At 47.9% G+C, this 14249-nt stretch overlaps 1 protein-coding gene and 1 long non-coding RNA gene across 2 annotated transcripts in view; one reads left to right on the top strand and one right to left on the bottom strand.

The window, feature by feature from the left end:
• ECEL1 (endothelin converting enzyme like 1) overlaps nucleotides 1–14249 on the top strand; it is a 54842-nt gene that overhangs the window by 21773 nt on the left and 18820 nt on the right. Inside the window, exons 2-8 of the mRNA XM_081190181.1 lie at nucleotides 1335–1403; nucleotides 1856–1966; nucleotides 3058–3150; nucleotides 3877–4001; nucleotides 4755–4977; nucleotides 6690–6788; nucleotides 9620–9694. Of these exons, the coding sequence (XP_081046307.1) occupies nucleotides 1335–1403; nucleotides 1856–1966; nucleotides 3058–3150; nucleotides 3877–4001; nucleotides 4755–4977; nucleotides 6690–6788; nucleotides 9620–9694 (795 nt within the window). The remainder of the gene's footprint in view (nucleotides 1–1334; nucleotides 1404–1855; nucleotides 1967–3057; nucleotides 3151–3876; nucleotides 4002–4754; nucleotides 4978–6689; nucleotides 6789–9619; nucleotides 9695–14249) is intronic.
• Nucleotides 11415–13075, bottom strand: LOC308585424. Its single transcript, XR_014007389.1, has 2 exons — nucleotides 12952–13075; nucleotides 11415–12219 (listed from the first exon to the last, which is right to left on the bottom strand). It is a non-coding gene; the product is annotated as an uncharacterized lncRNA (long non-coding RNA).

The raw sequence follows: 14249 nt of genomic DNA, 5'->3' as shown, positions 1-14249 counted from the left end.
AGATAGGATCAAGACATTTTGCTGCCTGAGGCAAAGACCAAAATGTCACCCACCCACCCATTTCCCAGAGAGTGGGCTAACAGAACTGACTGCTAAATTCTATTTCAGTGCTAGTAATTGTTGTTGTTGTTTAGTTGTTTAGTCGTGTCCGGCTCTTCGTGACCCCCTGGACCAGAGCACACCAGGCACTCCTGTCTTCCACTGCCTCCCACAGTTTGGTCAAACTCATGCTGGTAGCTTCGAGAACACTATCCAACCATCTCGTCCTCTGTCCTCCCCTTCTCCTTGGGCCCTCCATCTTTCCCAGCATCAGGGTCTTTTCCATTCTCTTCTCATGATGTGGCCAAAGTATTGGAGCCTCAGCTTCACAATCTGTCCTTCCAGTGAGCACTCAGGGCTGATTTCCTTCAGAATGGAGAGGTTTGACCTTCTTGCAGTCCATGGGACTCTCAAGAGTCTCCTCCAGCACCAGAATTCAAAAGCATCCATTCTTCAGTGATCAGCCTTCTTTATGGTCCAGCTCTCACTTCCATACATCACTACTGGGAAAACCATAGCTTTGACTATATGGACCTTTGTTGGCAAGGTGATGTCTCTGCTTTTTAAGATGCTGTCTAGGTTTGTCATTGCTTTTCTCCCAAGGAGCAGGCGTCTTTTAATTTCGTGACTGCTGTCACCATCTGCAGTGATCATGGAGCCCAAGAAAGTAAAATCTCTCACTGCCTCCATTTCTTCCCCTTCTATTTGCCAAGAGGTGATGGGACCAGTGGCCATGATCTTCGTTTTTTTGATGTTGAGCTTCAGACCATATTTTTGCGCTCTCCTCTTTCACCCTCAATAAAAGGTTATTTAATTCCTCCTCACTTTCTGCTAGTAATAGGGTAGATATAAAAGTGGTGGGCAAGTTGCATGACACACAACTCTCTTCTCCAACTGAAAGTTGTGGTCCAGGAACTCAGGATGATGAACTGAGAGGCACCACCGCCTCCCAGTATGTGCCGCCTGAGGCAGTCATCTCGCTCTGCCTAAGGGTAGGATCGGCCCTGGGCAGAATGAATTAGGGGCGAAAGAAGCAATCCTTTTCTCTTCTTTGCCTGCACCACCGTTTCCATATTGCTGCAGTTCCCCTTCTGCCAGAAGCAATGTTATTCATCTCATGGCCATCCTCAGCAAGAACAGTCAATGGTAATGGAAGATGGGAACTGTAGCAATATCTGGAGGGCCGAAGGTTCCTCACATGTGCTGCAAGTTTTGCATGGACATAGCCATAGGATGGGAAGAAAGAGGACCCCTCACTCCTCTGTGCCTAATGTATTTTCTCTCTACCTCGGCAGATTGATCAAGATGGTCTGACGTTGTCCGAGAGGACCCTCTACCTGGGACAGGATGAGGAGAGCGAAAAGGTGAGTGAAAAGTGTGATCACACAGGTAAATATTATGCTGGGGGAATTTAAAATATATGAATCCCTGTGGACCCACAGGTGTGGGTAAAGAACAAAATAATCGGCTGGGTGCCTGGGTTCAAAACTGCAGGTCTTGCACACTGTAGGATCATCTGCTCCAACCCCTTGCGAGGCAGGAATCTTTTGCCCAACGTGAAACTCGAACCCGTGACCTGGAGCCAGACATCGCCATATACTGGTGGCATGGAATGGCAGTGTTCCTCAATATTTGCGTAAGAAATAAAATCATGCTGTATCTCAGGAAAATTCCTCAATATTTGTGTAAGAAATAAAATCATGCTGTATCTCAGGAAAATGGCCATTCGAGCTCTGCCCATTTAGTTTGTCAAATGCCTTTTCAAGAAGGACCGTTTGACCAAACCCAGCCTGCTAATTCCTTCGTCCCTTCGCAGATCTTGGCTGCCTATCGCATCTTCATGGAGAGGCTGTTGAGTCTGCTGGGCGCTGAGAACGTGGAGCAGAAAGCCAGCGAGATTCTGCAGCTGGAGCAAAGGCTGGCCAACGTGAGTTCGCCATTCCTCTTCTCCTTTCTGAAGGTGGAGGCAGGGCTGGAGAGGAAAAATAAATGAGGGGTGGGGTCCAGGGCTGGCCATTCCTGGAAGAGGCGGCCTGTGTCAAATCATACCCCAGCAGTGAACTTCTGCAGCAATTCGTAGTCCCAAGGAGGGATTGGGGAGGAATTTGTTTTGGTTTGCATTTGCATTCTGAAACAATGTGCAAACTGGAACATGGTGTTCCTTTGGCATTTGCACATTTCTGAATTTTGCAGCGCACTTCTTCAGCCAAATAGTGTGCAGGAAAATACAGCTGGTAACAGGGAGTATGCCTAAAATGTGCATTTATCCATGAAAATAGTGCACAGAGATATGCATTATTTTGGAGGGAATTGCTTGCAATGTCAGGGGACATGCTGACAAATCTTCGTGAGAATTTTTTAAAAGTGAGGTCGCAAACCGATGCAGAAACGTGGCAAGCTTGAACTTATGATTGTAAAAGTTGGAAATGGAGAGTGAAATTGACAGATTCATCCACCCCTAGTTCTTCGTCGCAGGGACAGAGCTCACCTGGGGCGATGCTGATTGTCCCAGGGGAGCTGCTACACCTGTCCACCTGTAGTTCCCACCTGCCGGCCCTAAACAATCTCCTGTGAGATGCTGAGTCGTTTGTATCTCACACGTTTTCAGATTTGCTGTGAAACTCTGAAGATCTCATTACCTGCATTTAAAATGTGAGATTCTAGCTGACAATTCTGAGGGCGTTTGGGGTGTGCGTTTTGCATTAAAACACAATCCAGCCGGCACATGCAAACTACCTAGCTGTCATCTCTTTTCCCTAGAGAATTCTGGGAAACATGGTTCCCTAAAGAGAGGACTGAGATCTCTAACATCACTCTCACCTAGCTGCCATTCCCAGGATTCTTGGGGGTGGGCTTTTTTTTGTTTCTTTCCTTTCCTATTACATTTATACCCGCCTTCCCTCTAAGCAGCTCAAGTGTATGTGGCTCTTCCTGCTCACCCCTTTTATCCTCATGACAACCCTGCGAGGTAAGTTAGGATACAGAACCACCCCTCCTGTTTCCTCTCCCATTTCTCAGATCACGGTCTCCGAGTACGACGACCTGCGCAGGGACATCAACTCCATGTACAACAAGGTGACCCTGGGAGAACTACAGCGCATCACACCTCATGTAGGTTTGCAGTTGTATTGGGCCACTTTGGGAGAGAGCAGTTGGAAAAAATGAGAGGCGTTTTGTGGTTCATTCCACACACATGGGCTGTGCATTCCACAAAAGGGAATGCATTCTACACATGGGTGATGCATTCCACACATGGGCCATGCATTCCACTATTTTGTCATGCATTCTACTCCATGCGCCACGGAGGTCTGGTCCATGGCTGATACAATCAAGCTCCCACTTCTTTAACTGGAGGGTTCAACCCACCTTGACACAGTCTTTATAGACCATGCCATAGCCCCGCCCCTTAGTCAATCAGGAGCCCAGGCTCCCCTGGGTCCTAGCTCTGCTCCTCTCTCTATCAACTCCAAAATGGCTGGATTTGGTTACAGCAGCTTGCTGCCTGTTTCATATGACAGTGATAGGGAATCTGTGGCCCTCCAGGTGTTGCTGTACTCCAGCTCCCAGCAGGAATGATGGGAATTGTAGTCCATCAATATCTGGACTACATTCACCATCCCCGTCATGCGCAGAATGAACAGTAAAAAAACAAAAACAAAACCCAGTGATACTCAGAAAGAACTGGTCAAAAGGACAGAAGTTACTTGTTGTTTACTGCTGTAACAATTGTTTTCTCAAAATTTATCTTCCGTACCATGAAAATAGATAAAAACAGTATATATATAAAAAGAACAGAAATGGGATACATTCTGGGAAGCTCTTACTTTTAATCTCCAGTTCAAATGGAAGAGGCTCCTTGACAGAATATTCCATGACAATTTTTCCGAGGACGAGGAGGTGGTTCTGCTGGCCACAGACTACATGCAGAGGGTGTCTGAGCTTATCCACACCACACCTATCAGGTAAGGATGTGGCCGAGAGGAAGCTGGCTTGCTATCTCTCAGCCTGGCCTACCTCACAGGGCTGTTGGTCGCAAGGCCGACCTACAGGAGCGAAACTAACTGGTTGGGAAGTCTCCTTTCTGCAATTCGATGCCCACAGAAAACTGCATGGATCCAGTTCTCCCTCCACGCTGGATCTCTGGAGTCCCAGGAAGACAATAGTTGCCTCAGGCTATGCGCAGAAGATCTCGTGCATACAGGATGCCGTGCGCCACAGCACACCAGTTTGCAAAAGGTGTTTGGTGGCGGTTCTTGCTGGCCACTCCTTTTGCTGGTTTTAATTGGACATTTAACCTCAATACAGTGGCTGTTACTGCCCTTTAGCATCAACCTTTCTTCCACAATTTGGTGTGCTTTCCTAAGCCCAGATTATACATTTAGCAAAACAAAACAATTAGTCCTTTTTCCCCACACTGCCACTTCAGACTGCCAGGGTGTGGCTTTCCATGTCTGAATGCTCCCCACCGTTCTCCAAATGATGTGCACTCATTTCCCTGATGCGCTAGCTTTCTACATGCAAGGTGGTCCTGCTGGTGGACGACTAAGGTGTTGCAGCCGGAAAAATGATTTTGCCGCATATGAAAGCATGGGCCTCTAAGGAAAAGAGAGGGAAATGAGGCATATATGGGTTCCTTACCTCCCCTCACCCCACCAGACCAGGATATGCAGCGTCCGAGCCCCCTCCTAAACCGGTTTGCGCTCCTTCTGCTGCAGGATCCTCCACAACTACATGCTGTGGCGCATTGCGGTGGTGCTGAGCGAGCATCTCTCGACGCCCTTCCGAGACGCCATCCACGAGCTCGCCAAGGAGATGGAGGGGGCCGAGAAGCAGATGGAGCTGGGGAAAGTGTGCTTGAGCCAGGCCAACAAGCACTTTGGGATGGCTTTGGGCGCTCTCTTTGTGGAGGAATACTTCTCTTCTGCCAGCAAGGCCAAGGTAGGAGCCAGCGCAAGATGGCGGGCGGTGGGCAGGCAGGGTTCAGATTGGGTGGGGGGGAATGCATTCTGGGAGTTTCCAGAGGTGGGAAACCTTTTCTAGCCTGAGGGCCCTATTCAGCCTTCTGAGGGCCACTTTCCAGTGGTAGGTGGGGCTGGGGCCCAAAGAGGGCATAGCAATGACCTGCCCGCAGACTGTCTCACCAGAGTGCGCCATGCCCTGGTTATCTCCCCCTTGGACTACTACAATGCGCTCTACGCGGGGCTACCTTTGAAGGTGACTCGGAAACTGCAATTAATCCAGAATGCGGCAGTTAGACTGGTGACTGGGATCAGCCGCCGGGACCATTTAACACCAGTCCTAAAGGAACTTCATTAGATCCCAGTACGTTTCCGAGCACAATTCAAAGTGTTGGTGCTGACCTTGAAAGCCCTAAATGGCCTTGGTCCAGTATACCTGAAGGAGCGTCTCCACCCCTATCATCCAGCCTGGACACTGAGGTCCAGCTCTGAGGGCCTTCTGGTGGTTCCCTCACTGCAAGAAGTGAAGCTACAGGGAACAACCAGGCAGAGGGCCTTCTTGGTGGTGGCGCCCACCCTGTGGAACGCCCTCCCATCAGATGTCAAGGAGAAGTTTTTAATGGTTAATGTTTTATTAAGTTTTTTTTATGTGCTGGAAGCTGCCTCAGTTGGCTGGGGCAACCCAATCAAATGGGCAGGGTATAAGTACAATAAGTTGCTGCTGCTATTATTATTATTATTATTATTATTACAGTGGTGCCTCGCAAGACGAAAAGAATCCGTTCTGTGATTCTCTTCGTCTAGCGGTTTTTTTGTCTTATGAAGCAAGCCCATTGAAGGATTAGCGGATTAGCACTATTAGCGGCTTTTAGCGGCTTATCTGCTGATTGGATTAGCTGATAAGCGTCTTAGCAGCTTAGAAAAAGGGGGGGAGGGGAAAAAACCAGCAGGAACTCACAAGACATTGTCGTCTTGCAAAGCAAGCCCATAGGAAATTCGTTTTGCGAAGCACCTCCAAAACGAAAAACTCTTTAGCGAGTTTTCCGTCTTGCGAGGCATTCGTCTTGCGGGGCACCACTGTATTATAGAATAGGCTGTCTCTATTTTCATTGGAGGAATGTTGGAGGGCATGCTGTGCTAACTTTGACATCAGTAATAGTATAAAGAGCTCTGACGAGATGTAAGCATTCGAGATCTAAATTGGAACTTGACAACATGGCCTACCATCCATCTTTGCCGGCAGAATCAAAGGCAGCTTTCAAGTCAATAAAGGCCATGATCAAAGCCTGCTTGTTCTTCTGGAAAAAAACATTGTTTGCCTTGGCCTAAGCCTCTGATCGATAAAGAAGGAACTTAGCATACACTTCAGACACAATGCTATCTATTAAACTGATTGGTCTGTAGTTACTGATCTGTTGTTGTTTTTTATTGCCTTTCTCGTAAATGTGCCTTGGCAGATGGAAAGCAGATTTTGTTGGCCTTTATTGCCCAAAGCAGACGTCTCAGGGGTTTTGAAGCACTGTGTGGGGCTCATTGCAACCCCTCTGCGATGCTTTGACGTCCCAGCAAAATATCATGGGCTAGCCTTGGGTTGCTGGGTCTTCCCCACATCTCTTTGCCCTGAATTGCTTGGAGAACGGCATGTGTCTTCCATGTTCACTCATACCACCTTGGGCGACTTCCTTTGAGCAGGTGCAGCAGCTAGTGGAAGACATCAAACACATCCTGGACCGCCGACTGGAAGAATTGGACTGGATGGATGAGGAGACACGGCGGGCGGCTAGAGCCAAGGTAGGCACCAGCGAGGGGCAGGACTGTGTGGGGAGGAACCGAAGAAGAATCTACCCAGACCCAGAAGCCACACACTGAGCATTGTGCCCTAGAAGTCAAGAAAGGGCTAGGCCAGGCATAGGCAAACTCCGGCCTCCAGATGTTTGGGACTACAATTCCCATCGTCCCTGACCACTGGTCTTGTTAGCTAGGGATGATGGGAATTGTAGTCCTAAACATCTGGAGGGCCGGAGTTTGCCTATGCCTGGACTAGGCATATCAGCTCCTTTGTGAGATGATAAAGGGCCCAGAATCTAAGCCTGATGAGGAATGGTTGAAGGAGCTGGGTATGTTTAGCCTGGAAAAGAGGAGACTGAGAGAAGATATGATAGCCATCTTCAAGGACTGTCTCATGGAAGAGGGAGCAAGCTTGTTTTCCTCTACTCTGGAGGGTAGGACTTGAACTAATGGATTCGTGACAATACAGGAGATTCCGACTAAACACCAAGAATAACTTTCTGGTGTTAAGAGTTGTTTGACAGTGGAACGGTCTCCCTCAGAAGGTGGTAGACTCTCCTTCCTTGGACGTTTTTAAGCAGAGGTTGGATTGCCATATGTCATGGGTGCTTTAGCTGAGATTCCTGCATTGCAGAGGGGTTGGGATAGATGACCTTTGGGATCCCCTTCCAACTCTGCGATTCTAGGATCCTATGACTTTGAGAAACCTTTTGCACTCACAACCCAGGAGGCACACAAGGAAGGCACTATTTATCCATCTATCTATCCATCCATCCATCTATGATTTCTAAGAATATTTATGAACTGCCAGTTCCAGCTCATTAAAAAAAAATTATCATGGCAGTGTACTATAGAATAATCAGAAGGGCATACAAGTATAAAATCACCAAAGGAGAACAAATAATTGACGCTGATTCAAATTAATTCCCTAAAAACGCTTGGTGGAACGAAAACATTTTCATGGCTGTTGACGGAATATCAACATGGCAGGTGCCTGTTTGATCTCATTGGGAATGTGCTCCAAATTACTGGTGGTGGTGCACACCAAGCGGCCTTGGTGTGCCTAGAAACAAAATGAAGATGATGTGACATTGGACAGTCAGTGCGCTAGCCCCGGGGATGACCTGAGAAACCCAGTCCAGGTCCGGTCCCAAATCCAAGGGTTCTTCTAGGAGTCAGTCCAACAGGGTCAAGGCAGGAAACCAGGCAAGGTCAGGTACAGGATCTCAGGCAGGATCTAGCATACAGCAATGTTGCTCCCGCAACCTGGGGCGGGGTCTGACAGCCTTTTATCTTTGTCGGGGTAGCGGCCGGTCCTGATCCCCCGGCGACTCCCCTCCCTGTTTCACCCAAAGGCAAGCACTCCTCCTGCGAGTACTCAGGTCTCTCCTTCTCTCAGACCTTCGTCTCTGCAGCTCGGGAGACGTCGGTGGGTTACTAGACCCAGGGGCCGCCTCAGCCTCCCCTGACCAAACCGGTAGTGGAGCAGCTGTGAGTGATGGCCCAGCTGGAGGCAACGAGGTAATCCCCGCATCTGGAGCCAGGGCAGGCTCAGGCCCCTGACTCGGCCCTGCTGGTGCTTGTTGCTGGGGAACCTGTGCAGACTGGGACCCTTCAGGATCAGGCCCCAGACTTGGATCTGATGATGCCTGAGGCAAAGGATCCGGTGCAGACTGAGACTCCTCTGGTTCCGAGTCCGAGCCCAAGTCCCAGGCCATCACAGGAAGGCTTCTCCAGATGATCACAGTGATCTGGCCGATGTGTAAGAGACAAGGTGGTCCTTCGAGCAACCTGGCTATGGCCATGGGGATGCGTTTGGCACAGTGTGCCTCAAATTGTAGGCACTCGGGGAGCTGCCTTCTACTGAGCCACACCCATGGGTCTGTCTATCTCGCTTCATGCTGTCTACACTGACTGGCAGTGGCTCTCCAGGTCTTCAGGCAGGGTTCCTCTCCCACCCATATCTGGAGATGGTGAGGATTGAACCTGAAACCTTCTGCATGCAAAGCAGATGCTCCACTCAGCTCCAGACCTCCTATAACCCTCTTATTTTTATTTATTCATGGAATTTATGTCCCACCATTTTCTCCAAGGAGCATACATGGTCTTCCTACTCACTGATCCCCACAACAGCCCTGTGAGGTAGGTCGGGTTAGAATCATAGAATTGTACAGTTGGAAGGGAAGAACCAGATGCACAAATATAAGATGGGGGACACCTGACTCGCTAGCAGTACATGCGAAAAGGATCCAGGGGCCTTGGTGGACCACAGGCTTAGCAGGAGTCCACAGTGCGATGCAGCAGTGAAAAAAGCGAATCAACAGAAGTCTAGTGTCCAGGTCAAGGAAAGTCCTAGTACTGCTCTATTCTGCCTTGGTCAGACCACAGCTGGAATATTGTGTCCAGTTCTGGGCACCACAGATTAAGAGGGAGGTTGACAAGCTGGAAGGTGCACAGAGGAGGGCAACCAAGATGGTCAAGGGTCTGGGAAGCAAGCCTGATGAGGAATGGTTCAGAGATTGAAGGTCATCCAGCGAGCTTCATGGCTGAGTGGAGATTTGAACTCTAGTCTCCCAGGTCCTAGTCCACCACTCTTAATAGGTCTGGGCTATTGTCCTCCACCACCAGGGGGGAAGAGAGGTGGAATCTCTAGGGACCTCACTTTAAGCTCTGATCTGCCTTTTGAAGGTGCAAATGCATTGGGGAACTGGCTTTTAGGTAACAGTGGGTTCCCCAGCATTCCTGATCCGGCTCACGGGTTCTTGAGGATTGTCTTGTGCAGGCCACTCAAGCTGTCTTGCCTCTCAGGTATCTGAGTCCCGCTTCTCTTGCAGTTGCAGCACATGATGGTGATGATCGGCTACCCAGACTTCCTGCTCAACCCAGAAGCGATTGACAAGGAATACGAGGCAAGTATGCCAGGAGCCCAGTGCCCACGCTTCCTGGGGTGGGGTGAGAACCTCCCTGGGCAGAGAATGGCAGCCCAACCAATTAATCAACTAAGGAGTTTTCATTTGATTAATCACCTGTGTTTAAATAACGGCCGGTGGTAAGTGAGGAAAGAGCCTTCCTGTTTATGGAATTCTTTCCCCAAGGGAGATCACCTAACACTTACATTGATGTGTTTTCAGCACTAGGCAAAGACCTTTTTGATTTTCCTAGGCTTTTAACATCAGAGGAGTTTTAAGAAGCGGCTTCTATTTATCCTGCTGTTTTGTTGATTACTGGGTCCCCCCCAATTGCATTTTTCTAATGGTTTTTTTTGTGTGTGTGTGTTTTGTAATGGATTTGTTGTTCTCATCATATGAAGCCACCTTTGTAATTATAAACTGAAGGGCAGAATGCAATAAATAAAAACAGAAATACAGGGAGCTGCAACATTAGCTCACCTGGCCTAGGTAATGTGGTTGTGTGTCCTATTTTACAGGAAACAGCCCTGTAAAACACAAGTGGGTCACAAAGCCTGTGCCAATGGGTTGCAGGTATCGTAAATAAAAATTGCCCTTTTCCCTTATGGGGTATCCAAGAGCCCATATAGAGTCCTTACATAGGTTCCCTATTGGTAGGGGAGAATAACAGAGGCCAACCAGAGAATATTGAGAAGCAAAGCAGCTAGTAAGCCTGATCTTTAGTGATCTGTTGCAACAGGGTGCTCCCCTCACACGCAGGAGGGAGGAGGAACCCAGAAAAATGGCGCGCAAGGCCTTATAAAGACTTTGAAATTGCCACCCTATAGATCAAGACCACCCCCAGAAACATCATACATACATCACAGAAGGGGTGTAACCTAAGACCACCCCTCAGATACATCACACCTACATCACAGAAAAGTCGGTCTTAAAACAGAAATTTGAATGTTGTTTTTCTCCTATCGTTGTTTATCTCCTGTCTGGCAGGTTACTTGATTGGATTTCCTGGGTAGCCTGGCCAGTCTTTTGTAATGATAAATACTTAGTTCCTGGGCCATGTCACAGGCTCACACCCTATTCATATCTTAAATGTGCCCTTAAGACAGGATTTGTGAGGAAAGAGACAGTTTCCCACTTTGACCTTGCAGAGAAAACATTTGCTCAGTTTAGGAATCAAAATGGTTCCAGGTCGGTCTTCCTCTGCTGATCTATGTACGTGCTTGGTTGCTACACTTATGAACATTACCATATAAGTAAACCCAAAGTAAATGTTATTTTTGCTCCTTAACTCAGTGGTTTTCAACCAATGTGCTGATGGTCAGGGGTGCCATGGGCAACACTGGCCTCTGTCCCTCTTTCCTTCCCTCCCTCCTCTGATGCCCTCTTGCGTCTTTGCCTCCCAAAGTCTTGCACAGCTGTTTGTTGCAGCAGCCCTGGCTACAAGCTCCCCAGGTGAATGGTGCCTCTGGCGCTGGCCAGAGGGTGCTTCCCAGGCCCCTGTGGGGCAGTGTGAGGAGGCACTTCTCTTTGGGGTGGGGGTGGGAGCTCAGAGATCAGGGGCGGCAGCTGCAGCTACCCCAAGGACTTTGTTAATGGAGAAATCTGAGGGCTCCCTTGGACAAAAAACAAGGACACCAGCCAGGAATACCGGAGCAAAACGGCAGCCAGTAGGCTTGGTCTTTATTGAAGACTGTTGCGACAGGACTCCCACCCGCCACAAGGTGGAACAAGATGGAAGCCCTGAACAAAAGAGCCCCCAAACTTTTATTAGCTACTAATCCCCATGTTACACACCCCCAAACTACATCACTCATACATCATGGTTACATCATGAAAGGGGAGGTCTGGTGGCAGTAATCTCAGCATCCTGGACCCTGCCCCATGGTTCTCCTTGCCCTCCACCAAACACCCATCAAGTGTAACAAACAAGATATTTACATTTCCCAGTTTCCCAGCCAAGTTAATCACACCCTTTTGTCTTCATCTGGGTTTGTTATTTCTGGAATGGCTACCTGTCTGGCCCTCAGGTGTCAGGATGCCAGGGATTATCACTCAGGCAGAGGGGCTGCTGAGTAGCTGAGCTCACCTGTCTATATGAATTTCTGAAGTTTTCCCAGTGAGCCAGTACACAGATATATTTATCAGTGAATTCTTACATTTGGTATCGTGCAGCAAAGGCCCTTTGAATAGATAGGAAGAAACTGTGATGAAGTGTTTTGTGGGGACAAATCACAAAAGTCACAAAAGTGATTGTGCTGATTTTGGCAGTGGGCTGCATGTGCATGATATCTGCTGGAGGCGCAACCCCCCCCCCAAAAAAAACCTATACATAAATGCCTCTTACAGTTTTTTTGTTTTGCTGGCATATTATAACGCTGGCTGCTGCGTTGACAGACACAGGAAGTCTTGAGTCTGGCATTTTAACCCTTGGGAACCTCTCTGGCAGCTCATGACAGGTCTCGTAACAGTTCCACATGTTGTTTCCAGTGACTGTTACAGGTCATTTCTGATGCAAGGTGTAATAGCTGTTAACGGAAAAATCCGAGGGCTCCCTTGGACAAAAACAAAGACACCAACCAGGATAACTTGGAGCAAAACAGCAGCCTGTAGGCTTGGCCTTTATTGAACTGTTGCAACAGGGTGTTCCCCTCACTTGCAGGAGAGAGGAAAGACCCAGAAAGATGGTGTGCAAGACCTTATAAAAACTTTTGAAATTCCCATCCTCTAGGTGAAGCCCACCCCCAGAAACATCATGCATACATTACAGAAAGGAGGGGTTGAGGGAGGAGTTGTGGTGGTAACCTGAGTGTCCTGTCACCTGGCTGGTTCCCCCTTTCCCCCTCCCCCATGAGTACTTTCCAGGTGACAAAGGGGAGTTTCCAGTTTCCTGCCCCCAGAGGGAAGATCTGATCATTGTCCTTTGTTCCAGTCCATGCTGAATCCACTCCCATATGCAAGTTCTTTGTGATCTTGATTGTCTTCTGTCTAGGACCATCAGGGTTGGCATAGCAACTGGGCAGGGCTCCTGTGGATGTGCTGGTATGCTCAAGGGATTATGGTGGCCTGTATCAAACCTTCCCCATTTTGTAGTCCTTCCTTCATGGAGTAAAATAAAAGTGGAACAGTGCAAATCCGATGTATGGTTGCTTTTCTATGAATTTATAACAGAAGCATAGCGCAAGTAGTGTGTGAGTGTGAGTGTGTGTGAAGTTTGTACAAACTGAATGATGGGGGGGGGGGGTGTTCCTGCAACATACCCACTAAAAACAACTCCCTGTACGAGCAGCTTGTGGCAAACTGTCACTGGATCAGCTGCCAAGATTAGTGAACAGTTGAGCCAAGGGTAATATGAAGTTTGCTTCATCAAAATAATAATATCTTTATTGTATGTCTGACAACCACCTAAACCTACACTGGCCAACTCACTGGCAAAATGCAAGCTCAGTCATCCCTCTGATACTTGCCAAAATTTATTGTGAATAAAACAGTTAGAAACATTACTCATTCGGTGTACCTAACACTGCTTAACCTTTATGCTTTTAGTCTTCTTCCTCTTTGGCGATCACTCGTAGCCAAGTAAGATTGTCTTCCATAAACACTGTTTTAATAATGAGTCCGTAAGTGACTGTGGAGGCCAATTCTGGATCCACACGTCCTTCCACAGTGGGGACATTGGTTTCCGGGCGGGAGTTGATCACGGTGAGGGTTTGCCAAGCGTACCTTCCTCTTAGCACATTTCTCCCTTGCATCCTGAGTTCGAGTGTCTTCAAAGCCCACAACACCTTTGGTAAAGGCTGTTCTCCAATGGGAGCACTTGCAGGCAAGTGTTTCCCAATTGTTGGTGTTTATACTACATTTTTAAAGATTTGCCTTGAGACAATCTTTAAACCTCTTTTGTTGACCACCAGCATTACGCTTTCCATTTTTATGTTCGGAATAGAGTAGTTGCTTTGGAAGACTATAATCAGGCATCCGCACAACATGACCAGTCCAACGAAGTTCATGTTGAAGGATCATTGCTTTTAGTATAATTGTTATAGGTTGTGAAGCCATATCCTACAATCAGATTGTTGCTGCTTTTACGTTCCCAAAAGCAAAGCTGTGAATAACTTTGAAACATTGCCACAAATTCCACATTAATGCAAGATGAATTGGAATGAACGGCAGTCTTTTTCTTTTTGAGGACTGCCATTTGTTGTGATTTAGCACTAAAGAGCAGGCTTTCCAGGGGGAAGTGGCAAAACCTCTCAGACCCATGCCTAGAAAACATGAGACAAATGGAAAACCTCTTGGAATCATACTTTCTAGGCATGGGTCAAGTGTGGACGAGCCCTTTGCAGGTGAATACAGCTCACCTGGTTACAACCTTTCCTGCTATGGCGAGGTGTATTTCTATTTAAATCGTAATAATTAGTCTTAAACTCATGTGTGCATGGAGGTGAGCATATGCACATTTTATGCACCTTTTGTGCCCTCTTTTTTTTTTTGAGTGGTTCCCCACCGTGCTCAGTCCTGCCTACATGAGCAGCTTGCTTCTCTCTGGGGTTTGCAACAG

Source organism: Podarcis bocagei (assembly GCF_964188305.1).
Source record: "Podarcis bocagei genome assembly, chromosome: 4".
NCBI lineage: Eukaryota > Metazoa > Chordata > Lepidosauria > Squamata > Lacertidae > Podarcis > Podarcis bocagei.
This window is presented reverse-complemented; position numbering and strand designations above follow the sequence as displayed.